The 26,757-nt window shown below is 47.3% G+C and overlaps 4 protein-coding genes across 15 annotated transcripts in view; 1 reads left to right on the top strand and 3 right to left on the bottom strand.

Annotated features, from left to right (window-relative positions):
* Nucleotides 1-5,395, bottom strand: part of LOC114699775 (TIR domain containing adaptor protein) — a 13,614-nt gene extending 8,219 nt beyond the window's left edge. For all 3 annotated transcript variants that reach the window (XR_003735580.2, XM_028879060.2, XM_037207638.1), the window contains exons 1-2: nt 5,304-5,395; nt 4,665-4,768 (exon numbers count right to left, since the gene is read on the bottom strand). The gene's annotated coding sequence lies outside the window, so the exon portion shown is untranslated. The remainder of the gene's footprint in view (nt 1-4,664; nt 4,769-5,303) is intronic.
* A 4,268-nt stretch (nt 5,396-9,663) lies between these two features.
* Foxred1 (FAD dependent oxidoreductase domain containing 1) lies at nt 9,664-17,298 on the bottom strand. Of its 4 annotated transcripts, none has more exons than XM_028879052.1 (11): nt 16,988-17,298; nt 16,153-16,373; nt 15,209-15,322; nt 14,830-14,948; nt 13,663-13,757; nt 13,274-13,375; nt 12,158-12,234; nt 11,228-11,388; nt 10,947-11,076; nt 10,660-10,764; nt 9,664-10,427 (listed from the first exon to the last, which is right to left on the bottom strand). In XM_028879052.1, exons 2-11 carry the CDS (start codon nt 16,174-16,176, stop codon nt 10,173-10,175), a joined length of 1,182 nt encoding a protein of 393 aa, XP_028734885.1. In that variant the 5' UTR covers nt 16,177-16,373; nt 16,988-17,298; the 3' UTR covers nt 9,664-10,172. The 4 variants fall into 4 exon arrangements, with proteins under 4 accessions (XP_028734885.1, XP_028734883.1, XP_028734884.1 ...); XM_028879050.1 differs by having other exon boundaries at nt 17,068-17,298; XM_028879051.2 differs by having other exon boundaries at nt 15,209-15,300; nt 16,248-16,373; nt 17,068-17,263.
* A 138-nt stretch (nt 17,299-17,436) lies between these two features.
* Nucleotides 17,437-23,292, top strand: Srpra (SRP receptor subunit alpha). The gene is made up of 14 exons (XM_028879049.2): nt 17,437-17,664; nt 18,242-18,325; nt 18,594-18,757; nt 18,977-19,137; nt 19,386-19,542; nt 19,668-19,821; nt 20,016-20,104; nt 20,210-20,328; nt 20,452-20,538; nt 20,815-20,987; nt 21,081-21,294; nt 21,770-21,933; nt 22,016-22,114; nt 22,206-23,292. The coding sequence occupies exons 1-14, from the start codon at nt 17,548-17,550 to the stop codon at nt 22,332-22,334; spliced, it is 1,911 nt and encodes a 636-aa protein (XP_028734882.1). The 5' UTR covers nt 17,437-17,547; the 3' UTR covers nt 22,335-23,292.
* Nucleotides 23,293-23,518: 226 nt separating this feature from the next.
* Fam118b (family with sequence similarity 118 member B) overlaps nt 23,519-26,757 on the bottom strand; it is a 49,248-nt gene continuing 46,009 nt past the window's right edge. For 6 of the 7 annotated variants that reach the window (XM_028879055.2, XM_037207634.1, XM_037207636.1 and 3 more), the window contains 2 exons: nt 24,235-24,294; nt 23,519-24,027 (listed from right to left, as the gene is read on the bottom strand). In XM_028879055.2, coding sequence (XP_028734888.1) covers nt 24,014-24,027; nt 24,235-24,294 — 74 coding nt within the window. In that variant the 3' untranslated portion in view covers nt 23,519-24,013. The remainder of the gene's footprint in view (nt 24,028-24,234; nt 24,295-26,757) is intronic. The other variant, XM_037207635.1, reaches the window with a different exon arrangement.

Below are 26,757 nucleotides of genomic sequence, written 5' to 3'. Positions count from 1 at the left end.
ATCTCTGATTCACTGGGACTCAAAAGAAGTCACGCTTTCTTTTAAAAAACACACATAAAGCAGAATGACATGTACCTCAAAGATTCACTTTATAGAGAATGACATAGATTTCATAGAAAATTAGCAAGGAATTCCCTCAAAAAAGAACCAGCACGAGAAATGGGCATGGTGGCACATGCCCATAATCCTATTAGGGATTTAGGAAGCTGAGGCAGGAGGATCATTTCTAGTTCAAGATAAGCCTGGGCTACATAGTGAATCTCAGGCTAGCTTGGGCTAGAAATTGAAACTCCTCCTCAACAAAACAAAACAGATATTATTTATTATTATTTATACATACACACACACACACACACACACACACACACACACACACACACACGAAACAATCCCCCTAGGGAAAAGCAAAGCAAAATACAAAGACACTCCTGGAGATTCTTATTGGGTGGTGTAGAAAGCCTAAGTTTTATGAGTTTTTCTAGAAAATTCTGATACATGGAAGCATTAGTCTAGACGGTAAACTATATATATATATATATATATATATGTATATATATATATATATGCATATATACTTAATGTGATTTTTATGTGTATATGCATATATATGTATATATAAACACACAAAATACACATTACATATACTTATATGTACATATACACATATATATGTATACACGTATATACATATGTATATATGTAAATATTTAAGACAGACTCTTGCTATGTAGTCTATGCTGGTTTTAAATTTGCAGTCATAGAACTAGAGAGATAGCTCCAGGGTTAACAGCACTGGCTGCTTTTCCAGAAAACCCTGGTTTGATTTCTAGCACCCACATAGTAGCTCACAACATAGTAGCTCACAACCATCTATAACTACAGTTCCAGGGGATCCAAGACCCTCCTCTAGACTCTTCTAGTACATATGTGGTATACAGACATACATGCAGGTAAAACACCCAATGCACACAAAATAAAAAATATACTTTAAAAACCATAAAAATAAAATTTTGATCCTGCCTCAGCTTCCCAGGTGCTAGAGCTACTGGTGTGTGACACCACATCAGGTCTTATTTATATGAGCAGTGAAAGGCTGGAAATGTAACTCAGTGAGTGATACAGTGCTTCCCTGGCATGCATGAAGCTCTAGGTTCAATCCCAAGTGCAAAAAACAACAAAAACAAAAACCTGAAAGCTGACAACAGTGGTGTATGCTTATGATCCCAGCACTAGGAAAGCTGAGGCAGGGAGATCATGAGTTTGAGGCTAGCCTGGACTACATAGAGATTTTGAGGCAAGTCTGGATATATACTGAGATCCTATCTTTAAAAAAAAGTGTATGTCGGGGGGGGGGGGGTGGTGGGTGGTGGGGTGGTGGGGTTGGGGGGGTGGTCAGCAAGATGGCTCAGGTGATAAAGCTTTCTGCACAAACCTGGTGACCCGAGTTCTATCCTCGGAATCCACATAAGAGACCGACTCCACAAAGTTGTCCTCTGGTCTCCATACACACAATGTGGCATGTGCACCCCCCACACACTACTAATACATTTCTAATTTTTATTTATTTATTTATTTTTGGTTTTTTGAGACAAGCTTTCTCTGTGTAGCTTTGTGCCTTTCCTGGATCTCGCTCTGTAGACCAGGCTGGCCTCGAACTCACAGAGATCCACCTGGCTCTGCCTCTCGAGTGCTGGGATTAAAGGCGTGTGCCACATTTTTCTAATTTTAAAAGCAAATAAATTGCTGATATTTATAATCAGTGAGATTATTTACTTCTTTATTTTTATTTGTGGGAGGAGTTAAGGTAGGGTCTCTTATAGTGCAGGTTGGCCTCCAGCTTACTCTGTAGCCTGGAGTGACTTTGAACTCCAGATCTTCCTGCCTTCACATCCCATGTGCTGGTATTATATGCATGCGCCTCCTTTCCTGTTGTGAAAAGTACCTAAGATTTTAAAGACAACTGCTGATTTGTGTACTACCCGAGTTGTAAGGACTTCCTGCAAAGCAACAGCAGCTAAGGCAGAATGACTGACTGGGAAGGGAAAAATATAAATATATATAAAACCAGAGTGTCACTAAACAGACCTGCATCTCAACAGTCTCCTACCTCACCACCATGGTGACACTGAGGTTCCGTAGAGAAAGATGATGGCCTTCTCTCCTCTTCCTCCTTATTTGGAGATAAGGTTTGTTTGACCCCCAGGCTGGCTTCCACTTGTGATGTAGCTGAGGATGGATGACATTGAGCTTCTGAGCCTCTGGCCTCCACTTCTGAAGTGCTGGGATTATTGGCAGGGGCTACCAAGCCCAGTTCTATGTCACGCTGGGGATCCAACCCAAGGCTTTGTGCATGCCAGGGAAGAATTCTACCAACTGAGCTACACCACCAGCCCTAGAAAGGTGCTCTTTGCAATCCATGGTATTAGGTCTACTTAGATAGTATTGTGGGGAATATTAATCTCAATCAACATCTCAAGACACACAAACTAATTTTTTTTTTCCGAGACAGGGTTTCTCTGTGTAGCTTTACGCTTTTCCTGGAACTCACTTGATAGCCCAGGCTGGCCTTGAACTCACAGAGATCTGCCTGGCTCTGCCTCCTGAGTGCTAGGATTAAAGGCGTGTACCACCACTGCCAGGCTAAAATTTTAAATGGGTATTAGAGATAGCTGTGACTAGCAAGGCAATAAAGATCTTATAGGAAAACATAACATGATTTCTGACTTTGGAGTAGACAAAGAAAAAAAATTTTTTGAGACATGGTCTCACTCTGTAGAGGGTGGCCTAGAACTCAGAATGTAGGCCAGGTTGGTCTCAAACTCACAGCAATCCTCCTTAGTGCTGAAAGTACAGGTGAGAACCATTATGTCTGGCTTTAAAAAAAAAATTCAAATGTGATACAGTATAAGGGGAAAATGATAAATTGGAAAACATTAACATGAAGGCTCAGTTGCCTTTGGCCTACTGGCTATGTGTGGGATAGGACTTCTGTTGGTCTTTTCTGTGTCGAACACACAGATTGCAAGCCCGGCACCACTTTGAGATCTTTGGCAGCAGTTAACTCTGCAGCTCACACACGATTGAGCCTGTATAAGAATGAGTATTCAGAGACGGGCAATGACTGGGGGGCACTCACCAACCTAAGACAGAGCTCCTGTATGGCCTGGGCAGGTGTCTCCATGACGGGTAAGGTGACCTGCTGATGTCCCACGCAACCTAAGTCAGAAGCTCATTTTTTAGTAAATGGGGACCTGTAGGGCCCTGGCCCCTCTCCCCGCTCTCTTTGAGTAACTTGCCTTGCTTGTTGACCTTGACCTTGATATCCTCTCTATGCTAATTCCCTGCCAGGTTCCACCCTCCTGAATGCTTAAGGGAAGTTCCTTGTCTGTGTATCCTGCATAATGGGCGTTAACAGCTTAGAGGCAAGATTGTAAAACATCAGTAGCAAACTTCTGCCCTCCCGGGTTCTCCCATTGTGCTGTAAGCCTGTATTATTTAAGACCTCCTCCCTCCATAAAAGGCATTCAGCATTAAAAAAAAAAAAAAAAAAAAAAAAGCCAGCTGCAGAAAGGAGGGGCTTGGACCTGCCTCAACTGAGTGTACCAGGCTGGCTGACACCCCATGGGAGACCTTGCCTTGGAGGAGGTGGGAATGAGGGGTGGATTGTGGGGGAGGACTGGGGGATGGGAGGAGGGAGGACAGGGGAATCTGTGGTTGGTATGTAAAATCAATAGAAAATACTTTAATAAAACTTTTTTAAAAAATTCAAATGTGATACAGTCTGTATAAGGGGAAAATGATAAATTGGAAAACATTAATGTGAAGACTTTTGCCCCAAAGATATTGTTAGGAAAGTGAGGAGGGCAATCTACTGAGACGTATCTAACAAATGCCTTAAATCCCAAATATTTCAAGAACTCACATAAACTGCTAAGAGACACAAATGGGGAGGAGAAGACTTGAACAGTCATTTTACAGAAAGGATATTCAAATGACCAGCAGACAGAAAGATGCTCAGTTTACCAGTCCTCACAGAAATGCAAATTGAAACCTCGGGGCATCAAAGCTGTGCAGTCAGCAGAATGAACAGCTACAGGCTGGACCCTGGCTGATAAGGACAGAAGGGAGGGAGCACCCCCACACACACACTGCTGGGAGTGTGGGGCTAACCCGGGCTGGCCTTGAATTTACCTCCTCTCTCCTCCACCACAGAGTGCCGAGATTACAGGTGTCTGTGGTGGTACCCAGGAAGCACAACTTTTTTTTTTAACTTAAAAAAACGTTAATGTGTCTGGATGTTTTGCTGTGTGTACATCTATGTACCCCTTTCATGGCAGGAGCCTGCAGAGGCCAGAAGATCAGATCATCTGGAACTGGAGTTACAGATGTTTGAGAGCCACCACGGAGGTGCTGAAGATCGAACCAGGGTCCTCTGGAAGAGCACCCAGTGCTCTTAACTACTGAGCCTTTGCTCTAGCCCCAAGCACAACTATTTTGGAAAGCTGCTGGACCCTATATAATCAAACCGAGCAAACGCACAGAAGTCACACTACTCAAAATAGGCCAAAGATGAAAACAAGCACGTCCATCAGTAAAACGGATAAACAACACACAGTCCATCTTTTTGCAGAACATTATACGTCAATGAGCATACATAGACTTACTGTTCTGGATGCAGGTTACACAAGCAAGCCTGTGAAAAGCGGTTTGGCGGGACTCAGGATCTCTGCACTTTTCCATATGTTCGTTATGTATTGTTTCTTAAAGTCTGGAAACAAAGCAGGCAAGGTTTCCTCTGAGTCATTCCCGAGTAAGTCTGTCAGCTGGAGCACTCCCTACTTCCTTCTCTAGTTGGCACTTGTCGGGTGTCTAGATTACCTGCTACCCCGTGGACCTAAGGACCGCACTGTTCCTACTCCCCGTGTCCCTTTGGTTCTTGGCACGGTAGTCGTCCCTGGTAGACGCCCATTAAGTGACCGTGGTAGCAACGCCCAGTCGGCTCTTAACCCTAAATAAGGTGACATTCTTACAGAACACTGCCACAGAGTCAAACCCAAGAGCAGGGGCCAGGTTGGGACCAGAGCAGAGATTGCCAGGAGCCCGAGAGAGCCTCCTGACGCGGCCAGGCTGCGGAAGCCCTAGCCATACTAACAGCCCCGCGCCGGCTCGGGTGCCACAGGAAGGTGGCGGCTTTCCGGGGAGTGCTGGACCGCGGGTTGGAAGGGGCGGGGCAGGGAAGCGGTGTCCCGGGAAAGGGCCCGACCCCCGGGGCCCGGCCGCCCACCGCCCCGGCGCCCGCTCACCTGCGCGACCCCGCGCTGCGGGCTGCAGGCTCGCCCGGGAAGTGCCCGCTCCCCGGCTTCCGGAAGCTCCTAGGTCGCCGCCCTCCTGCCCGCACCAGCCGCCCTCCTGCCCGCGCCCGCCCGCCCGCTATTCTGCAGGACCCTAGGGGGCGCTCGCCCGCCCGCGTCGCTCAGGCTGCCTGGCCGCCTCCACGCTTCACTGTGAAGCCCTGAGCCGTTTGTCCCCTCTGAGGGCAAGGGAACGGGGAGAAAACTCCTCCAGCAAGGGAGGCGCAGGAAAATGAGGCATTTTACCAAAGGTCTCTCAAGGTAGGTTAAGAGGTACAAATGATTCAGGCCAGCCCTCGGGAGGGGGTTCCTTTCAATGTTGACGCCCACAGGCTGGAATCAGTCTTGCCAGTCCCTCAAAGCAGGGATTCCCGGATGGGCATTCAACTGCAGTTCCAAGGGTACCAAAATAACTGCAAAAAGGGTGGTTAGGCAAGATGTTGACAAGTCCTGATGAAATACTTAAGTCCTTTCTCCCCACTTCCTAGAGTTCTTGCTGTGAGCTTTGTGAAGCTCCAAGGGAAAGTGTTATTAAAATGCCCACCTGAGGCCGGGCAATGGGGGCTCACGCCTTTAGTCCCAGCGCTGGAGAGGCAGAGACAGGCGGATCTCTGAGTGCCAGGACAGCCAGGGCTGTTACACAAAGAAACCCTGTCTCAAAAAACAAAAACAAAGAAACAAACAAAGCCATCCTGAAAACGACTCACAAGAACTCTGGCAGGTGGGAGGAGTTTAATGGACTGGTGCAAAGTCTTCTCTCTGCTCTAGTCTGATTTCTTTTTCTCCCCAGCCAGCCTAACGGATGACAGAGGGAGGCAGTTTATACTGGGGGGCCGGGGCCGGCGGGGGGGGGGTCTGTTCATGCATGATCTTTCTAGGTATACTTAGCAAAATACATCCTCTGGCTGCTGGTGTTGTAAGAGATGACTATTCATAAGGAGAGGACTGTCAACAAGAGTTCCTGGGAAGAAGCTGTGTCTGCAAAGACCGATTGATTAGAATTGCAGTGATGTGGAGAGGTTGGCATGTTGCCTGTCCAGAGGCTAATCATCTTAGCTCGCGTTAGCCCCCTGAATAGCCATTCCTGGAGCAGACCCCTAGCTGCCCAAGAACTAAGCTAAGAATGTCATCAGATAACATCTGAGGCAAACTTCCCCCATCTTGCTGTAACCACCTCTCTGATGTACCCACTAATGTATTTTAAACTTGGCTTCATTTATGAATTTGTTGTGCAAGTTTAAAACTTTGTGAAGCGCCGGGCAGTGGTGTCGCAGGCCTTTTAATCCCAGCACTCAGGAGGGAGAGCCAGATGGATCTCTGTGAATTCCAGGACTGCCGTCTACCTAGGGAGATCCGGGACAGGCACCAAAACTACACAAAGAAACACTGTCTCAAAACAAACAACAAACAAACAAAACTTTGTGAAGTGACTTCCACATTGGAATATATAATTTGGGGAAACCTAAATCTGTGTTTCTGGGCCATGGTCACTCAAATATGGCTCAAGAATAGACCATCTCTTATTCTCTTTATGAAAAGAGCTGTCCTGTGTCATCGTCGTCTGTGTGTCCCAGCAGTTGCCCACACTTGGTTGAATGCTTTTGCTCCTTGGTGAGGCCATCTCTACTCTTCCTTCTATCCCTGCCCAGCCATGCTTAAAAAAAAAAAAAAAAAAAAAAAAAAAAAGAGTGCTTCTAGCCAGGTTCATTTCTGTGTCATGTTAGGGAAGCCTTTCTTCCTCCTCTTTTGTTTGTTTTTGAAGAGAGGATCTCCAATAGCCTAGGCTAACCTCCAATTTGCTCTGTAATGTAAAGGACCTTGAACTTTTCTGATCTTCTGCCTCCACCCCCAAGTTCTGGGATTGCAGTCTTGGGCCACTCTGCCTGGCCAGGAAAGCCTTTTAATAAATTGAGGCTGAAGAGTGGTTAAGAGCATCTTCTGCTCTTCCAGAGGACCTGAGTTGAGTCCCAGCATCCTTATTAAGTGGCTCACAATTACCTGTAACTCCAGCTTTCCAACTCCCTCTTCTGGCCTCCACTCCCCTGCTCCCACAGCATAAATGCACAGACAAAATAAAAATCTTAAACATTATTACTACTGCATACATATAGGTGAGAGGACAGCTGTTGGGAGTTGGGTCTCTGCCACCCTGTTGAGGCAGGATCTCTGGTTTCCACCATGCTATCTACCTACAGCTGGCTGGCTCTTTAGCTCTCAGGCACTTCTTGTCTCCACTTCCCTTCTTGACAGATTGACTCCTGGGATTACTGACATATGCAATCATAGCATGCTTTTTTTACTTGGGTTCTTGGGATTGAAATTAAGTTGTCGGGCCTGAGCAGCATTTGGAGCCCATGGAAAGCTTTTTGAATTCTGCCCTCCCTCCCCAGAAATCCCTTTGCCTTGGCCCTGCCTCTCATTGTAGTATAGACTCTCTGGGGCCAGGGGAGGACCTTTGGGGTCCAGCAGAAATGCTTGGATGGGCACTCAGAGTACAGGACAAGCTCTGGGATGGCTGGGTCTGGGGGCGAAGATGAGGGCTTGGCCCGGCTCCTCTCAGTTTGCAGGGGAAGGCAGATGCAATCCCATGCCCATAAAGGCGTTCCCATGGGGTCAAATCAAGTCCTGCAGGAGCAGAGGATTCCTTAGGCATTCATGATTATAGCACCTATTTCTTTGGACCCTTAGACTATGATGGCTGTACCGAAATCACCATGGGGCACCTAAAGATCTACCATCCAGGGCTAACCAGTTCTCTGGCCTGACTGGTCCATTAGTGGCTAAAGCCTGTCCACTAGGTTCCTGACAAGCCCCTTCTAATACTTCAGCACTGCCTGCTGATGGCTTTTCTTTTGTTTACTGCCTCATGCCTGGCTCTCCCCAAGCCACACACTTTATACTTCTAGCAGACCTGTCTCTCCCGTGTCTGTCCCTGTGTGGTGTCTACCTCTACTTTTCATTCTCTCCAGGGGATTAGGATGGAGCCATTTGCCCAGGAAGCGCTACTCAAGTTCACTCTTCTGCAACCATCTGCCGCTTACTGCATGCCCTGGTCACCACTGGCCTGGTAGGTGCTGAGCCCAGCTGGCATGTGGCATTTCATTCTGGTGCCTACTTCTTGGTTTTCATGATTCCTACACTCCTGGATTTTCTCCTGCCTCACAGGTCACTTCAGTATTCATCCAGTTTTCTCTAAATGCCAGTGGGTCCCTCCAGCTTTTGTGTGTTGTCCCAAACTCTCCACTCTCCTTTGATGATGCTGGTTATCACCTGTCTACAACCCAGACTGCTCACCCCGATTAGTCCAGTCACTCATTACACTTCTCACAGGCATGTCCCACACCAGGCTACTCATTTTGCTGTTTCTTCCCTATGTCATTTCTGTAAGAAACATGGTACCCATTTGGCTGTTTAGGGAAATGCTTGGGAAATGTTGACTCCATTTCATGTTGTCAATGTCACTACATTGCTCTGCGTGTTTCCCATCATGACTTATCTGCTATATGGACTACAACAGCCTTCATCTAGAACCTGTTTCCGGCCTTGCTATCTGAACTAGTTCTCTACACAGGACCCACAGTGACTTCCCCCAGATCCCTTCTGGCATTGGTTCTGAGGATCAAACTCAGGGCCATCCACATGCTAAGCACTCTATCACCAGGCTGCACCCTTAGCCAGAGGGCGGTTTGTTTGTTTTGTTTTGTAGACAGGGTTTCTCTGTGTAGCTCTGGCTGTCCTCAAACTCACAGAGATCCTCCTGCCTCTGCCTCCTGGATGCTGGGATCAAAGGCATGTGCCACCACCACCCTTAGCCAGAGGGCGATTTTCCCCCCCTCTGGTGACCGAGTTTCTCTGTGTAGCTTTGCACCATTTGTGGAACTCACTCTGTAGCCCAGACGGGCCTTGAACTCATAGAGATCCACCTGCCTCTGCCTCCCGGGTGCTGGGATTAAAGGCGTGCACCACCACCGCCTGGCAGCCCAGGGGAGATTTTTAAAAGGGAAATTTGATCATGTTTCTTCCCTACTTAAAACTCTTCCGCTGGGCTTCTGCTGAGATGAAATCCACCCTTCTTAGCGTGACTCTTCAGCCCCTGGCTCTTCTTTCCCTCCATGATCCAGTCAGAATGCCACTTTGAATCCTGCTAGAGACTGAGTGTTGGGAGCCAGAAGCTGGGCTTTGTAAGTTGACTAGATGAATGATCCCATTTCTCTGCTCTAGAACCACTTGTTCCTGTAGAACTCAGGAACAGCGGATACTAGCTTGAAAACAAGATGCCTCCTACAGGGGATCTAAGAAACACTCCCATGAGGACGAGGCTGCCTTTTTAATGACAATACTTCAAAAGCTTCTACCTTGAGAAGAGAAGCAGAAGGAACACAAGAGCAGAGGGAAAGGGTTAATCACATACACTGACTGGAGACTAGGTTAACAGATGAGTCGATAAATTTGGCCCAGGCAGTCCTAGAATGCTGTGTGCCTGGGCTCTGGCCAGAGGGTCAGAGACCCATTTCCTGTACCAGGAAGGAGGCCAGTCCTGGGCCCCATACCCAGGATGCCAGCCGAACTGTTTTGGATGGTGGCATCAGCCTGGGCTGCAGTCAGTCCTAGGGTCCCATTCATCACTCTCCATTGGCCTGGGTCTCTGTGCCTGTGCGCATTCCCTGTCCAGAGACACTGGGGCAGAGTGGCCCGGCTTAGAGGATGGTGAGGGTAGGGATGGAGCCGTGGCACCATCCTGGGGCCACTCGGGCAGTGACCACAGCCAGTGTGAGGCAAGGACAGCGCCTGGGCTGGCGAGGCCCAGGGAAGTTTTCATGCTCAGAGGATACTGAACTCCTGTAACTTCTCTCCTACGTAAAAGCGGGTGAAGAGGAAGGGGCTCATGTTGATGGTCTTGAACTGGCCCTCCAGTACCACTTCGGCCACAGCTCGACCGATGCCAGGTGCATGCTGAAGTCCCCGACCACTGAAGCCCGTAGCAAAGTACATGTTGACAACTAGTGGGTGGGGGCCCACCACGCCATTCTGGTCAAAAGTGTTATAGTCATAATAGCCAGCCCAGGCACTCTGTACCTGCAGATGCAAAAGATGATGAGGTTTCTGGCAAAGCCACAGCCATACTCAACCCACAGCCTTGCTCAGAGATCAGCTGCTAAAGGGGTCATGGGATGGGACCCACAGACTCCTTAGCGGTTGTTAGGTGGAGGGACCACGAGAGGGAGAGGTCAAAGGGACTAAGATGCTCCAGTATCACCCATCCTGTTTTAGTCCCAAACCCAACAGGAGCAATTATTCTGTTAGTTACCTCCAGAGTCTTAAAAGATGGCACCCTCTGGACCAAATGGGGCCATACTTTGTTCCGGAAGAAATCATGGTCCACTTCCAGATTTGTTGGGTCTGGTTCTTCCTCCTAAGTGAGAGGTAGAGGCAAGGCTTATATGCTGCTTGTAATATGAGGGCAAACTGGGATCTGATTCCTATAATCAATATCCTCAGTGGATCCCAATTCTAACCTCAATGACAACACAGGGCCCCCAAAAGGCTTCCCTCTTTAATGGCATCTTATCTATGTCTCCTTGCAACTTAATTTACCTCAGTGGGGCTACAGCCACCTAGGTATTTGCTGCCCAGTCCTTCCCGTCGAAAATAGACTCCATTGATGTCTGCAACCAACGGTGTCTCCAGACCTGGTCCCTGGGGGCAGTGCCATAAGTGCACATACCTGTCATGATCAGGGGAGTTAAGACATTGCAAAACTAACACCAAACCTCTGTCCAGACTACACACACACACCACACATACACAAACAAACACATCCTAAACTTTTGTGTCATTTCTTTCTCATCCTCCTTAGCTGCCCTGAGGGTAGCTACCTTTTCCTTGGCTCCACAGGTAGCTTGGTGCCCTGCAGAGTACCAGGCAGTCCCTTCCCAATACCAGCCAGCTCTGCAATTTTCCCAGACCAGGCTCCTGCGGCATTGACCACGGCAGCACATTCCACTGGCTGATACTCCAGGCTCTTGTCCATTTTTACCTATAGGCAACAGAGGGTAAGAGGAAGGAGGCTGGGGTGTGTGGGGGTGGTGGTGGGGACATGACAGATGACACAACCTAATGGACTCTTGGGATGTTTATTTCCTCCTGAGCCTAACTTTATCAGTACTGGTGTGGTGACATATTGTGATCTCTGAAGATCAGAGAACAGAACATAGATGCCAGGCAGTGGTGGCACACACCTTTAATCCTAGCACTCAGGAGGCAGAGATCCATCTGGATCTGTGTGAGTTCAAAGCTACCCTGGACTACGTGAGACTGACTCAGTCTAGGAGAGAAGCAGAGCAAGGCAGTGGTGGCACACACCTTTAATCCCAACACTTGAGATCTCATGCCTCTGCTACCAGTATTTGGGAAGCACACACTCCATAAATCCCAGCACTGGGAAGGAAGTGAAATGGCTGGGCAGAGAACAGTAGATGAGGTGTGAGGAGACAGAACTAAAGCTTCTCAGCTGGAGCCTTTTTGGTTGAAGCCCTTTTCCTGCTGGCAGGCTTCCGGCTGAGGACTCAGAGGCTTGGAGTCAGAGGATCCGTGGAGTTGGCAAGGTGACACGTGGCAGTGGCTTGTTCCTTTGTCTCTCTGATCTTTCAGCATTAACCCCAATATTTGGCTCTGGGTTTTTATTGTAAGACCATTTAGGATTTGTGTTATAACTGGGAAGCAGACAGAAGGCCTACATCTGGGCAGATTATCACCTTTCTTGCCCCTCTACTGTAGTAAGGAGCACAATGGAACTTGGGACTCACATGGACTTTGTGAATTCTTCTCAAGACTACTGGTTCCCCACTTGAGGTCTCTGCTTGGCTAGATGAAGTGATGAGACCTGCAGGAAAGAAAATAAAAATAAGCCCTCCAGGAAAGGTTAGCTCAGCGGTAGAGCATATATTTAGCATGCATGAGACCCTGGATTCTATCCCCAGTGCTCCCATCAACACACACACACACACACACACACACACACACACACACACACACACACACAGTGGGGGTAACTGTTTGGGAAGGATTAGGAGGTGTGACCTTGTTAGAGGAGGTGTGTCACCAGGGATAGGCATTGAAGTTTCAAAAGCTCACACTAGGCCCACTGTCTGTCTGTCTGTCTGTCTTTCTGTCTGTCTGTCTGCTGCCTGTGGATCAGAATATAGCTCTCAGCTACTTCTCCAGCACCATGCCTGCCTGCCTGTTACCATGTTCCCCACCATGTTGATAACGAAGCTATAAGCAAGCCCTTAATTAAATTCTTTCTTTTATAAGAGTTGCCTTGGTCATGGTGTTTCTTCAAAGCAATAGAACAGTAAATAAGACACATGCACACACCAAGCCCTTGAGGGAAATGGGGGAATCACACTGGTTTCTTTTGAGAGAGGGTCTGACGTATCACAGACTGGCCTCAGACTTGCTATGTAGTGGAGGATGACACTAAACTTCTGATTCTCCTGCCTGTCCCTCCAGAGTTCTGAGATTACAGGAATGTATGACTGTGCCTGGTTTCTATGATGCTGGGGATAGAACCTAGGGAGATGGATCATAGTGCTTCATGCCTGCTAGCCAAGCATCCCACTTCCCACTAACAGCTACATTCCTAGCTCCATGACGAACACTGGTTTCTCAAGGAAAGAAGATGAGAAGAGTAAGTGCTTCCCCATAGACACTCAAGTGAACAGACATCAAGAAACCAGAATGAACTTGGCCACACAAGAACAGGGCCGTGCAGCGAGGAGAAAGCAGTTTATCAGTAGCCCTCTCACAGAAGACAGCCCCTTACACCAATCCTGTGAGCCTGCGAGCCAAAAGGCAGAGCCTGGCCTAGGCCTTGTCCTGGCTGCAAGACATAAGCTGGAGGAATGAGGCTTTGCACTCACGTGTCACCTCTCCCTGGCAGAGTAAGACTCCCATTGATTGGACCTTTCGACGAAGACCCTGGAGCAGAGCCCGGGCATCAAACCAACCTTCATCCTCCATCCCTGACATAAGGACAAAGAAAACTCATGAAGCACTGGAACCCTCCTTTTCCTACTGTATACCCAACACACTAGTTTAGAAGCAGGGGAGGTCATCTTGATCAACTGTACTGGAGTCTAGTCATGCTGGAGGCTAGAAAAGTGGCAGGGTCTGGGGCAGGCTATGTTACTCAGGAGTAAAGTGGTCCTCCTTCGGTGTGGAGAAGGCACGCTGAAACTGCCACCCCCAGGAGCTCTCCAGTCTCCATCTTCATGGGAAGGAAGCCATGTGATCTGCAGGCGAGCCTCACCATACGAGGCCACAGCCACTCCTTCTATGTTGATCCAGGGAAACTTGTTCTGTAGCTGCTCAGGAGACATCAGGCAGACTTTGGCTCCTTCCTGCCTAAGAGAAATGTGTGCATCTCAGTTACTGTGTTAGGGAGAGGATTCACAGGGGAGGAACATGGACCCCGACTCCATGAGATGGAAGTCCAGCTCACTGATAGCCCCCTCTACCCCAAATGGCCCCATTTCTCCTGACTGCTGAATGTGACAGCTTATCTTTCCTTCTCTACACTCCTGTCTCCCTTCAGAATTCTCAACTTCTTCTTGCCCCAACCTACTCCATCTCCTTTTACAACATGGAGAGGAACCATGTTCCATCAACTCCTGTAAATACCTTCTTTTCTACTGCTTAGTACAACCCTGTCCCTCAGAATGAGTGTCTCCTCTGGAACACTTACTGGCTGGGGAATGAAAGTGCTAAGAAACACTCCTATGAGCTAGTGTCTATTTTAAATTGAACCACAGTGCCAGCTTTACTAGATCTTCTTGCCTCAGTTTCCCCACATGTAAAACGAGATGTTCTGATTAAATGAGTTAGCACCTGCAAACATTTATCTGTTGTCATTAGTGAGATTTAGAGCATATCAAAAGAGAGCCTGTACATAACGTATCACAAAGATGCCCAATCCTTAACTGATGTGAGGCTCACATGCTGAAGCCAACCTGCTGCTTACTTTTATATATGGACCACACTCAATTATTTGTATTTTTTTGTCTGTGGCTGCTTTTGTGCTATAATGGCAGAGCAGACAGGTTGTAACATAGACAAAATGACAAGCAAAACCTAAAATATTTACTGTCTGACCTTTATAAAAAGAACTTTGCTGACCCCTAAATTAGGATTCTTGTTAGAAGCCCAGTCCCCAGGCCACTCCTTAGAGATTCTGGTTTGTTAGGCTTGGGATGTATGTTTTCATCTGGTGAATGTAGGAACCACATTCTGTCCATAACTGGGTTATAGCACTCCTCACGGGCCTTGAAGGTCTGAATAGGTCCATCTTTCCTGATAATATGAGCTAGCAGAGAGGAGACTCCTGTGACACCACCTTCAGCTTCCCTATTTCTAGCTTGGCACGGGAGCTCATCAAGTATGCAAAGCCAAGCAGCTCAGGGCAGTGCTACAAACCCACCTTTGCATTTTCACATTGTTTTCCAAGGTGGCAGCATCCTTTTCTGAAGCTAGCAAGAGACAGCCCGAGGGGTTGAACTGGAGGTCCACAAGAGGGGCATCCACTACAGCCAGGTATTCCTGTGTACAGAGAAAAGCTGTTCTCCAAAGAGGCTGGCATAAAGGGAGCCTCCTGGCCTTCTCACTACAGCTTGCAGGGTCAATGCCCCAGATCGGGACAAACCCTTCTCTAGGCACCAACACCGGAAGACTGCCAGGGATCACAATGGCTTGCTGCCTCTAACACTGTTTCTCCTCGGTTCCCCTTGCCAGCTAGGCTCCTGTCCTTTATGCTAAAGAAGGGCTCCCTACCCCAGCCCCTCACATCTCATGGTACATACGTTTATGTTCCGTAGAAAGTTGATTGAAAAGAGGGAGAGTTGGACATTCTCAGGCACAGAAAATTGCTGCCAAATCCCGCCCACAGAAGGCCCTGTGGAGGAAGCCCGTGAATACTGTGAAAAGAAAAACTGAGGTAGACTGTCATGATGTCACATGTAAGGGAATCCTGCAATGAAAGCTCTCAGTTACACACCTAAACTTAGAGGGGAATCCTTTCTCAAGGAGCAAGGAAGTGTAAACCTGTATGCAAGTCAACCAACCCACAGCTCAAAGATAAACATAGTGTTTTAAATCATCTAAATCATCAGTGACACATGAACTGAGCAGAAGTCAATTGTCTTACAGGGCTGGACATAACAGACCAAATAGTAATGGCCTGGAAGTCCAAGGGTAGGAGGTTAACCTTGCAACAACAAGTTTACAAAACAGTTTACAAAACTGGAAAGTTATAATGAAGACAGACATGAGATTTGTAGCTAACAGCCAATCACAAACAAGAACAACCCAGACTTCAGAAATAATGGAGCCTAAAAGAAGGCAGAGGAAGCTGTTTGCACTAATAAGTAGCCCAAATACAAGCTATCTTGGACAGACCTTCACATACTGAAGTACAATCACTGTAGAATCTGCTTTTACAAGCAAAAGTCTAGGCAAATGTGCAGGAGTGCACTTGTAATCCCAGCACTTGGGAGGCTGAGACAGGAGCATGTTGAGTTCAAGGCTGGCCTAGGCTATATATTGAGACCCTGCCTCCAAAGAGATTAAACAACGGTGACAACACCTCCTCCCCTCCCTCAACAAAACAATCTTATTGCCAAGGGTCTTCGTGGAGGAAGAACCTGGGACTATTTCTCAAGGTCCAAAGCACAACCCCTGCCCTTTGAACTTCTACAGGTTGTATAAGTCATCTCGATAAGATGACTACCCTACTCCCTGACCTCACCGTGTGGTCTTGTTCCACCACCATCACCCGGATGGCACCTCGTCTACTTTCCAGCTTCTTCAGCCAAAAGGCCACAGACAGACCAAGGATCCCACCTCCTATGATGACCACATCCGACTGTTTGGGGGGCAGGTGGCTGGTGTCGTACAGCAATTCCCATTGCTTTCCAGGCAGGATGCACTCAATCTTCTTCTTAAACTCAGACACCTTTGCATCCCAGTCTGCAGGACATAGTTACCGTTAGAGGGACTTAGGTTTCCTTCCCACGTGCTGTGGGGTTGGAGGATGGGCACAGGAAAAGGTGGCCTGAATAGACATGTGGGTTGGCACGTCTCCAATGTCATCCTTCCTCACAAGATCAACTCACACGCAGTAGTACTGTAACAACTTTGCTGATCCGTCTTTGTCCCATCAGTCCTCACTATTATGCACCTCCTCTAGCAGTGAAAGATTCGACTTCCTAAAATTACACTTTCTACTTCCCTGGACATGCTAGTTGACTCACATATTTAGCTCCTGCAGACCTCTCTCCCCCCTGAACCCAATCTCAGATATTCAACTGCAGTCAGCCCACTCAGGTATCCCAAGCGCAGGAAACATGAGTTCCTAGTATACTTCATTACCACACAGCCTTCGAAAGCTGGTCAACTTTATATGGCCCCTTATCCTTAACATCCACTACCACCAGCAAGCTTCCATTTATATGGAATTGTCCTCTGGAAAGGGCCTCCTTGAGATCCATATACCTGCCTTGGCTCTTTAATCTCTAGCAGGCAAGCCTACCCCAGTCCCCAGCTAACTCGCTGTCCCGCCAGCATGAGGCAGGGTGTCAAACCTTGAAGGTCACATATGTGGAGGTTATGGGTACCCCAGAATCACTCCGTATAATATACTCTCTGCTGCCCTCAGCTTTACCCAGAGTAAAGCCTCCTCTGCGTGTGCGTAGCCCCCGGTTTGGGAGGCCCGGGCCCAAGCCAAGACGCAGCAATCTGCGAAACATGGCCTTACAGAGCCCGGCTCCTTCCAGCTTGAAGTGCCGCTCAGCCCCACTCCCGTCCGGCTAGTCATCGCTCCGCGCCACCCGGCATTGACGCGAATGTGCCGATTAGCCGGCTTTGCCCTTCAGGCCCCACCCCTCCAACGCTATAGGGAGCCAGCTTCCCGGGAGCCCCGCCCACGTCTACTATTGGTCACCCTTGCTTCTACGTCAGTCCCGCGCGCCCTGGGCGGGGAGGGGGGCGGGACCCCGGCGGCTCGTAGCGGAAGTGCGGCTGAGCCGGTTTCCGGGGGCTGCTGGTGTGACGTGTCCCGCGCTTGGCGCAGCAGGAAGCGGCGGCGGACGCGGCCCGAGTTCCCGGCGCCGGCTTCGGCCCCAAGTCTTCTCCCGCTTCCGTCATGCTCGACTTCTTCACCATCTTCTCGAAGGGCGGGCTTGTGCTCTGGTGTTTCCAGGGCGTGAGCGACTCGTGCACCGGGCCCGTGAACGCGTTGATTCGATCCGTGCTGCTGCAGGTACCACCCCCGCGGGGCAAAACTCTGGGCTGTCCCTCAGATCCAGTCTTTAGTTCCCCCTTCCAGTAATCATCCTGCGCCTTCCGCCCTGCCCCCCTCAAACTGACCACTGACCGGCCACCTAGACTCAACTTCCTTGCCTGGCATCACAGTATCCCAAAACTTTACGACGCCCCCCACACCTCCCATATCTGGGGCTATATCCGTATTCCGGCTTCTGATGGGACTTTATTACTCTCGCCATCCAACCGGGGCAGCTTGGTTTTCTGTTGTTTTGAGACTGGGTGAGACTGTGGGTGAGAGAACACCTTTCAGGAACATTAAATGGCTCACAGCTGCTGGAAGATTTGCTTGTTTGTGTATGGTTGTTTATCTTCTGGCGCCCACGTGTCATGCCATCCCTCCCAGCTTGACCCTTTGCCTCAACTTGGTGTCTCCCCCCGTGCTGGGGTGCTAGGGAGAAATTGTCTCAGTACTCCCTTGCTGAGGCCAGGATAATACCTGGTTATTGCCCAAACGTAGTTCAAAGTCTGGTTTTGCTATGGATAGCCTGAACACCGAAACACTCTTTTTCCAGGAACGGGGAGGTAACAACTCTTTCACTCATGAGGCCCTCACACTCAAGTATAAACTGGACAACCAGTTTGAGCTGGTGTTTGTGGTAAGTGGAGGGTGTTCTAGAAAGACAAGTTATGTTCTCAACGGAATCCCCATTGATGAACCCAATTAACTGTATTGTGTATGTGATAAATAGATTAAAAATTTGGAATGTGGAGGGGAGAAAGAAAGCAACTTCTGGGCAAGGTGGGAAGCTTGGCTACCTCTCAGGATGGGAAACCTATCTCTGGAGGCCTGGGTTGAGTTGGCCTCCTTCCATTCTGGGCTGACATGTAAGGAGATCCGTTGGCCCTTTTTCCTTCCATAAACAGGTTGGCTTTCAGAAGATCCTCACACTGACCTATGTAGACAAATTGATAGATGATGTACATCGGCTGTTTCGGGATAAATACCGCACAGAGATCCAACAACAAAGTGCTTTAAGTCTATTGAATGGCACTTTTGATTTCCAGAATGACTTCCTGCGGCTTCTTCGGTGAGAGGCTTCCCAACTCTTTAAAATCGATGTTTGTGGTTTGATAAGTGCCCTGCCTGCAGGTGGCTCAACAATATTAACTTATGGGTGCATCGCAGTCATATTTTGTAGCTCATCTCAGATTATCCCTTTGATATGTGAGACCTTTTTCTGGAGTCAGGTTTTTCTTTTTTCCCCTCGTATGTGGTAGAAAGACCAACCATTCTCTCTTCTCTTTAGTGAAGCAGAGGAGAGCAGTAAGATCCGTGCTCCCACTACCATGAAGAAATTTGAAGATTCTGAAAAAGCTAAGAAACCTGTGAGGTCCATGATTGAAACACGGGGGGAAAAGACCAAGGAAAAAGCAAAAAACAACAAAAAAAAGGGGGCCAAAAAGGAAGGTGTGTTTGAGCATGAGCGTACTAGGCCATGGAGGTTAGGATGGTGCTAAAGGTCTGCGGTGTTCCTTTTGTCGTTGCTTGCTTCCCTCGGTGTCAGTGCTCACCACCCTGTCATCCCCTTGTGGCCCCCCTTGTGGTCACCAAGGTGTTTGGTCCAAGTTTGCTCTTAAGGATTTGGAAGGATTGTCGTCATCTGGGTGTTTGGGGCTTGTGGTTTTTTTTTTCTCCAGTGAGGTTTCTCTTAATAGGTTCTGATGGCCCTTTGGCTACCAGCAAAACAGCCCCTGCAGAAAAGTCAGGTCTCCCCGTGGGACCTGAGAATGGAGAACTTTCCAAAGAGGAGCTGATACGAAGGAAGAGAGAGGAGTTCATTCAGAAGCATGGGAAGGGTCTGGACAAGTCCAGGTGAGCAGTCGGTTAGTCAGTCTCTCTGGTTACTTAACCAGCTGTGTTAGAGGTCAGGGAACTGCCTTGTCTTATGTTCTTTTTTACTTTACTACCATAACTCTTTCTCATATGGTCCTTTGCAGCAAGTCTACAAAGTCAGATATTCCAAAGGAGAAAGGAAAGAAAGCACCCCGGGTTTGGGAACTAGGTGGCTGTGCTAACAAGGAAGTCTTGGATTACAGTGCTCCCACCACCAATGGAACCCCAGAGGCTGCCCTGTCTGAAGATATCAACTTGGTAAGAAGCATAAAGATCAGAGCAAAGGTCACCGTTAACCAGAAAGAGTTGGAAGGTATACCTGGATTTGAGAGGAGTGAACTATATTTGGAGTTTGTTCAAGGTCTCAGGCAATGTTGTCAGGGTATGGGATTTTTTTCCCTCAGCTGTTAGTGTTCCTGATCCCATCTCCTTCCTTTGCCCATGTCCTCCAGATTCGAGGAACTGGGCCTGGGGGGCAGCTTCAAGATCTGGACTGCAGCAGCTCAGATGATGAAGGGGCCACTCAAAACACCAAACCCAGGTAGGAGGACTTCAGGTGGGAGGTGCGCTGGGTGGCTGCAGTATTGATGAGCCATACTTCCTGTCTGCTGGCCTTATGCCTGTTTCTGACCTTCTATGCTTGTAGTGCTACCAAGGGAACTCTGGGTGGCATGTTTGGGATGCTGAAGGGCCTTGTGGGTTCCAAGAGCTTAAGTCGTGAAGACATGGAGTCTGTGCTAGACAAGATGCGTGATCATCTCATTGGTGAGTTTGGAGAACTCAACTTATGTGGCATAGAGTTGATTATGGGTAGAACCATTTTCTAAGCTGTACTCTGAGAGTTGATCATTGCAAACACAAAACTCACAGCTGTTCCTCTCTTCTCAGCTAAGAATGTGGCTGCAGATATTGCTGTCCAGCTCTGTGAATCTGTTGCCAACAAGCTGGAAGGGAAAGTGATGGGGACGTTCAGCAGTAAGTATCTGCACACGTCATAAAGTGCACATGCATTTCAGGTGATAGTCAGACCTCTTGGGTATGTGCCTTTTGGCAAACACCTTCATTTCTAAATCGCTATAACAGCCTTTAGAACTTAATAGATCAGTTAAATGAGCTAATCAAGTACTTAGAACAGTATGATCTGAATTCATGGGAAAACTACATGGTCTTAAATCTATTAGATCAGAAAGATGTTGGGTATCAAGTATGATACTTGGTTTTCTGAATGAATCCCTTCATCACCCTTTTAAGCCGTGACTTCCACAGTCAAGCAAGCTCTACAGGAGTCTCTGGTACAGATTCTGCAGCCACAGCGTCGAGTAGACATGCTCCGGGATATCATGGATGCCCAACGTCGCCAGCGCCCTTATGTTGTCACCTTCTGTGGCGTTAATGGAGTGGGGAAGTCTACTAATCTTGCCAAGGTTAGCTCAGCTCCCCAGCCTGCTGCTTTTTCTTTTTCACCCTGTGCTTTAGAGCCCTGGCTCTACGTGACAGTGTTCTTAACTATTTTGCAGATTTCCTTCTGGCTCTTAGAAAATGGCTTCAGTGTCCTTATTGCTGCCTGTGATACATTTCGGGCTGGGGCTGTTGAGCAGCTTCGTACACACACCCGGCGTCTGACTGCCCTCCATCCCCCTGAGAAGCATGGTGGTCGTACGATGGTGCAGTTGTTTGAAAAAGGCTATGGCAAGGACGCTGCTGGCATTGCCATGGAAGCCATTGCTTTTGGTACAGTGTGGGACAATCCGGGGGTCTTAGTGTCTTTTTTGTATTCCCTGGGAATTTGCAGACTTAGGCTACTATAAACTTTTACCACAAGGTTACCAGAGAAGTCACCTGTGTGGGTGATGTTTTTGGGTGGTAATGTGTATAGTTGAAGGGAAAAAAAGCTAGTGTGTCTTAACTACAGACCTGAATGTCGTCACCTTTATCCTACTTATATCCTTTCCCTGAACGGTTTTGGTGGTGGCCAAGAATAGGACAGGTTTTTTGTTACATTACCTTGTAACTAAATCCAGAGTCCAAGTAAGTAAACAGGATAGGCTTTTCAAATAGCTAGACTGGGACATCTCAAGAAGCTGGCAGTGAGAATGAGTGACAGTTGAGTGGCTTTTCACATAGCCAGAGTAGGAAATCTTCACAAGTTAGCTGTGAGTATGAGTGACAGTTGTGTGCTTGGAGTTGATTGTTTTTCTCTCTCTAGCACGTAACCAAGGATTTGATGTGGTGCTGGTGGACACAGCTGGCCGTATGCAAGACAATGCCCCCCTGATGACTGCCCTGGCCAAACTCATTACTGTCAATACACCTGACTTGGTGCTGTTTGTGGGGGAGGCCTTAGTAGGCAATGAAGCCGTGGATCAGCTGGTGAGGGCTTGGGCCTAGTTCCCTTCACAACTTAAACTTTGGCAAATTAGATGGGTCCTTATGTTACTTTTTCCCTTTTCAGGTCAAGTTCAACAGAGCCTTGGCTGACCATTCTATGGCTCAAACACCTCGTCTCATCGATGGTATTGTTCTTACCAAATTCGACACCATTGATGACAAGGTAAAGGTAGCTGACACTGGATGAGACTGGAAGGAGGCATTTAGTGTAAACAGGGCTTGAGTTGATTGGCCATCCTCTTTTTCTTCTTCAGGTGGGAGCTGCTATTTCTATGACATACATTACAAGCAAACCCATCGTCTTTGTGGGCACTGGCCAGACCTACTGTGACCTACGCAGTCTCAACGCCAAGGCTGTGGTGGCTGCCCTCATGAAGGCTTAATGTGGCTCTTGCCTAATACCAAATCACCGCTTGCCCCAAGTCCCCATTCCTCTATCAAGAATGTGCTTTAGAGTATGTGAGCACCTTGTTTTCAGTGTAGTACAAAGGCAGAGTGAGGGGAGCTTTGGAGACTTGCAGCTCTAACCCTACTCCATGTTCAGCCCTACCTCCTGCAAGGAGGGCCTAATCATGTTACAATCACTGCCCGATGACCCTTATCACCACAAGCCTCCCTCTTCCTACTCAGGCATCTCCTTCACTCTGCCTACAGATTCAGTATCATAGCTTTGACCAATGGTTGGAAAACCCAACACCTGGAGTATTGCTAACTAGTGTGATCACAGAGCCATCTGAGATAAGGAGCAGTTTGAAGTCCCAGCTCTATTGGGTTACTTCCAGAGCCAGCTCTGGGTCTTAATGGCACCTCTCTCTAGAATATAGCTTTCGGGTCCCTGGTGCCAGGGTAACAGCCACCTCACTGTGGCAGTGATGGTGGTCCATTCTTAATTGCTGCTAATTCTAAATCTGATGATGAACTCTACACCTGATTGTTGCCCCAAAGCATCAGTTAGACCTTGTTACAAATGAGTGAAAGGTGGGTGCCCACTTCTCAGAAACAAAGGGAGCTGAGTTGCCTTCCAACTTGTCCCTGCTCCCAGAATCCTGATGTAAGCTTTGCATGTTTACCTTCCTGGGAGAAAAGCAGTTGTCAGAAGGGTTATCGTTGTCCTATACCCCACCCCACTCAACCCTTGGCCTCCTGAACAGGTCCTGGCTTTTCCTCATCCTCTTCTACAGTGCCTGGTAGACAAGTGCTACGTTGAAGAACACAAACCTCTTGTTAAGACTTGTCCTGTAGTTTGGTATTACAGATGTGCTACTAGTGCAATAAGGTGAAGGCTGTCTGCCCAGAGAAATACATAATTTATATAAGAAAATAAATTTCATAAAGAAATTGCCTCTTAGGTCTATATTATTTTATATAGAATTCAAAACTAAAATGCTAACTCATACTAGCTGTAGTTCTCGGGCTTCTTTTTGGCAAAAAGGGCATGATAGGAACTGACAGTACTCTGAGGAATTGGACAAGTGCTTGCCCTAACAAAGATCACTAAGATGAAAATAGATTGCAAGTTTCAAGTTTGACAGTTAACTCTTCCAAGTAGAGCCAGGGCCCTGGCAAGTAAATGAACAGGCTTTTAATACAGCTCAGTTATGTAAAATACTGTACACTGTAAAAGATCTAGAAAACTAGAGCTTCAAGTCATGTTTTAAAAAAGCCATAAGCTCAATTGAAAAAACCAAGTAGAGTACAAAACTGCAACAAGAGCCCACTGACTCCATGACTTCTGGCTCCCCAAGTCCTGCAGAGCTGCAGCCATAGCCAGGAGCCATCACATTGGTCTGCTGTGTAGACAAGCATGTCCAGCCTTGGGGTAGGGAGGGGCTACATTGGGTCCTGATGTCATTGGGTATTAAACTGGACCAGGCAGCAGAGTATCAAGAAACAGCCAGCATGAAGGGAAGGTACAACACTGCCACCCCTATGCTACCCCAAGCTTCAACTTCTGGGTATTGGTACTTCCTGGGAGCGGTGCTGAGTTCTTGTTTGTTTGCATGTTAAACACATCCACAGGAAGGCCCCACAGTGTGGTCTAATGGTGATTTCTCCAGCTTGCTCATGTACTACAGCCTATGGGGAAACAAAAAGAAGAGAATGAAGTTCTACAAAGCAAGTCTATGCATCTAAAGCTGCAGATGCTTACTTAAGTCAGGCTTAAGTTTTCAGAAAGCAGATTCAGAGAATCTCAAATAGGTAGGAAAGGCAAATTTTGATTCTCCACAATGTCAAAGTTCTAGGAAATTTTTCTGCTGACAGATTGAATAGGAAGTAGCATACCTCTCATTTCACCGTGTGCTGCAGATGAGCCATTTAGCTGGCCTTCTCTTGCCATCCCTGCTAAAAACAGAACATTGGTAGAGGCATTAGGTGAAGAAGCAGAAACTTTTTTTTCCATTTTCATTTTGTGTGTTGTGTGCTCTTTGGGTGTTGGTTCTCTTCACTGTGTGGATTGCAAGAAACTCAGGTTGTCAAACTTGGCAGCAAATGCCTTTACCCACAGTCATCTTGCTGTTTCTGGGAAAGCTAAAGGCACAGGTATAACTAAAGATGACATTTAGGAATGACACAAGATAAGGAAGAGTAACCTTCAGACTATCAATACTAGCCGGGCGGTGGTGGCACATGCCTTTAATCCCAGTACTTGGAAGGCAGAGGCAGGTGGATCTCTGTTGAGTTCGAGGCCAGCCAAGTGAGTTCCAGGAAAGGTGCAAAGCTACATGGAGAAACCCTGTCTCGAAAAACCAAAAAAGGAAAAAAAAAAAAAGCAGACTATCAATACTGAACAGAAGCAGTGGGTTCCTTACTGCACTAAGATTGGTTTTTGTTTGAATGGATCTCACTGTTACCACATTAGGGTTACAGCTCCAGATTTTCTAAGCTCTGGCCTCCCTGGTAGTTGGAATTCTAGCTGTGTACTACTTTGAAAGCCTTTGCAAGACTGCTTGTAAACATTTTTTTATTTTAATTTTTTAGATTACATAGTTTGTTGTATATATGTTTCTGTACCACGTGCATAGCTGGTGTCTGAGGAGGTCAGAAGAGGGTGTCAGAACCCTTAGAACTGGAGTTACAGATGGTTGTGAACCATCATATGGGTGCTGGGAGTTGATCCCAGGTTCTCTGGAGCAGTCAAAGCTCTTACCCAATTGAGCTGTATCTCCAGCCCCCAGAACATTTTACATAGACAAAATGTGGCTGCTTACTCTATCCCCAGCAAGTACACACATGCAGCTAATTTGAATGAAAAAATTCTGTACCTCAGTCTCACTATATTTCATGTGGTCAATATGTATGTAATAAATACAAAGCAGGGCATGGTGATGCAGGCTTTAAAAGGGTGAGGGATCATTAGTTCAAGGCCAGCCTGGGCTGCACAGCTACTTTAAGGCAAATACAGAGCATAAGGCAAAACCTCTGGTTTTATTATTTATTTTTATTTTTAAGGTGTCCAAGACTAAGCTTTGTTTACAACTGTGAAAAAATGTATTGGTTAAATCAGAAATCAGTTTGGTTAAATTGGTTACTGGTTAAATCAGTTACTGGTTAAGTAGCTGAAATAACATTGTACTAAAATAGTTGCTGGTATAGTAATGCTTTACACTCTTCTGTTCCTCGTGATGACTTCTCAGCAGCATGTATCTACTTAAAGCATAAATAGATGGAAGACAGGCTTGACTCCATACAAAATGAAGAAAAACTGCTCTGGTAGACTGGAAGTTACCTGACAGACAATTCCAGTGGAGAGCCCCATGATCATATGGAAAACCCTTGATTTAAAAATAAACAGACTGGGTGGTGGTGGTGGTGGTGGTGGTGGTGCATGCCTCTAATCCCAGCACTTAGAAGAAAGAGGCAGGCCCATCTCTGAGTTTGAGGACAGCTAGGGCTACAAAGAGAAACCCTGTCTTCAAAAAACAAAACAAATTAAAAATAAACAGAATGGCTTTTGATTGGTAAATGGAAAGGTACTCTAGAGAGCCTGGCAGCCACTAACTACCTGTACCACTCTACAACATTCAGGATGCTCACAGAAAATTGAGTGCGACAGGACGGACTGTTGTTCAGACTGCTGTTTTACACAGCACTTTTTCCTGGTAGAGGATCCAGTGTAGATCAAATTAACTGTAGAGCTTGAGTGTGCGTCTCCAGTTTATATAATCAGAGCACATGCGAGAGAAAAATTCAACCCCATGTTGCAAACAGCCTAAAGGTTTGTCACACTGAGGGACACCAGAAAAACTGTCCTCAAGAAAAAGATGGCAGCTCATTTCACAAAAGAGACAAGTTCAAAGATTTGCCTTTCTAAGTGTCTTCTAAGCCTCTGGAGAGAGAGGGGAAGAGTACATGAAGCCTTTGGTGTTCAGTTATAGTAACAGCGTTTTAAATAAAAGACAAGTCTCCTACTTTAGCCCAGAACTCTCAACAGACTTGCTTCAGCCTACCAAGCACTGCCATGACAGAACTCAAATTAGAATTCTTTTTGCAATTAGATTTAGGGACATATACTAGATTACCTGTATTTTAATGTGTCATCTAAGATACATTCAAATTGGTAACAGAAATACTCATTAAAAAGTTTGAAGCAAGCCGGGCGGTGGTGGCGCACGCCTTTAATCCCAGCACTTGGGAGGCAGAGGCAGGCGGATCTCTGTGAGTTCGAGGCCAGCCTGGACTACCAAGTGAGTGCCAGGAAAGGCGCAAAGCTACACAGAGAAACCCTGTCTCGAAAAACCAAAAAAAAAAAAAAAACCATTTTGGCCGGGCAGTGGTGGCGCACGCCTTTAATCCCAGCACTCGGGA

The sequence above is a fragment of the Peromyscus leucopus genome, chromosome 7, assembly GCF_004664715.2.
Source record: "Peromyscus leucopus breed LL Stock chromosome 7, UCI_PerLeu_2.1, whole genome shotgun sequence".
NCBI lineage: Eukaryota > Metazoa > Chordata > Mammalia > Rodentia > Cricetidae > Peromyscus > Peromyscus leucopus.
The sequence above is the reverse complement of the archived record's forward strand: the minus strand, read 5'-3'. Positions and strand labels throughout refer to the sequence as shown.

What these genes read in the sequence shown, in the direction of transcription:
- Foxred1 (XM_028879050.1), bottom strand. Translation starts at nt 17,152, where the DNA reads ATGTTTCGCAGATTGCTGCGTCTTGGCTTGGGCCCGGGCCTCCCAAAC. An exon ending in ACTTTCTACGGAACATAAAC is followed by an intron (nt 14,949 to 15,208) that starts GTATGTACCATG and finishes CTCTGTACACAG; the next exon opens with GAATACCTGGCTGTAGTGGA. An exon ending in AGTGGCTGTGGCCTCGTATG is followed by an intron (nt 13,376 to 13,662) that starts GTGAGGCTCGCC and finishes TCCTTATGTCAG; the next exon opens with GGATGGAGGATGAAGGTTGG.
- Srpra (XM_028879049.2), top strand. Translation starts at nt 17,548, where the DNA reads ATGCTCGACTTCTTCACCATCTTCTCGAAGGGCGGGCTTGTGCTCTGG. An exon ending in AAAGGGGGCCAAAAAGGAAG is followed by an intron (nt 19,138 to 19,385) that starts GTGTGTTTGAGC and finishes TTCTCTTAATAG; the next exon opens with GTTCTGATGGCCCTTTGGCT. An exon ending in TCGACACCATTGATGACAAG is followed by an intron (nt 22,115 to 22,205) that starts GTAAAGGTAGCT and finishes TTTCTTCTTCAG; the next exon opens with GTGGGAGCTGCTATTTCTAT.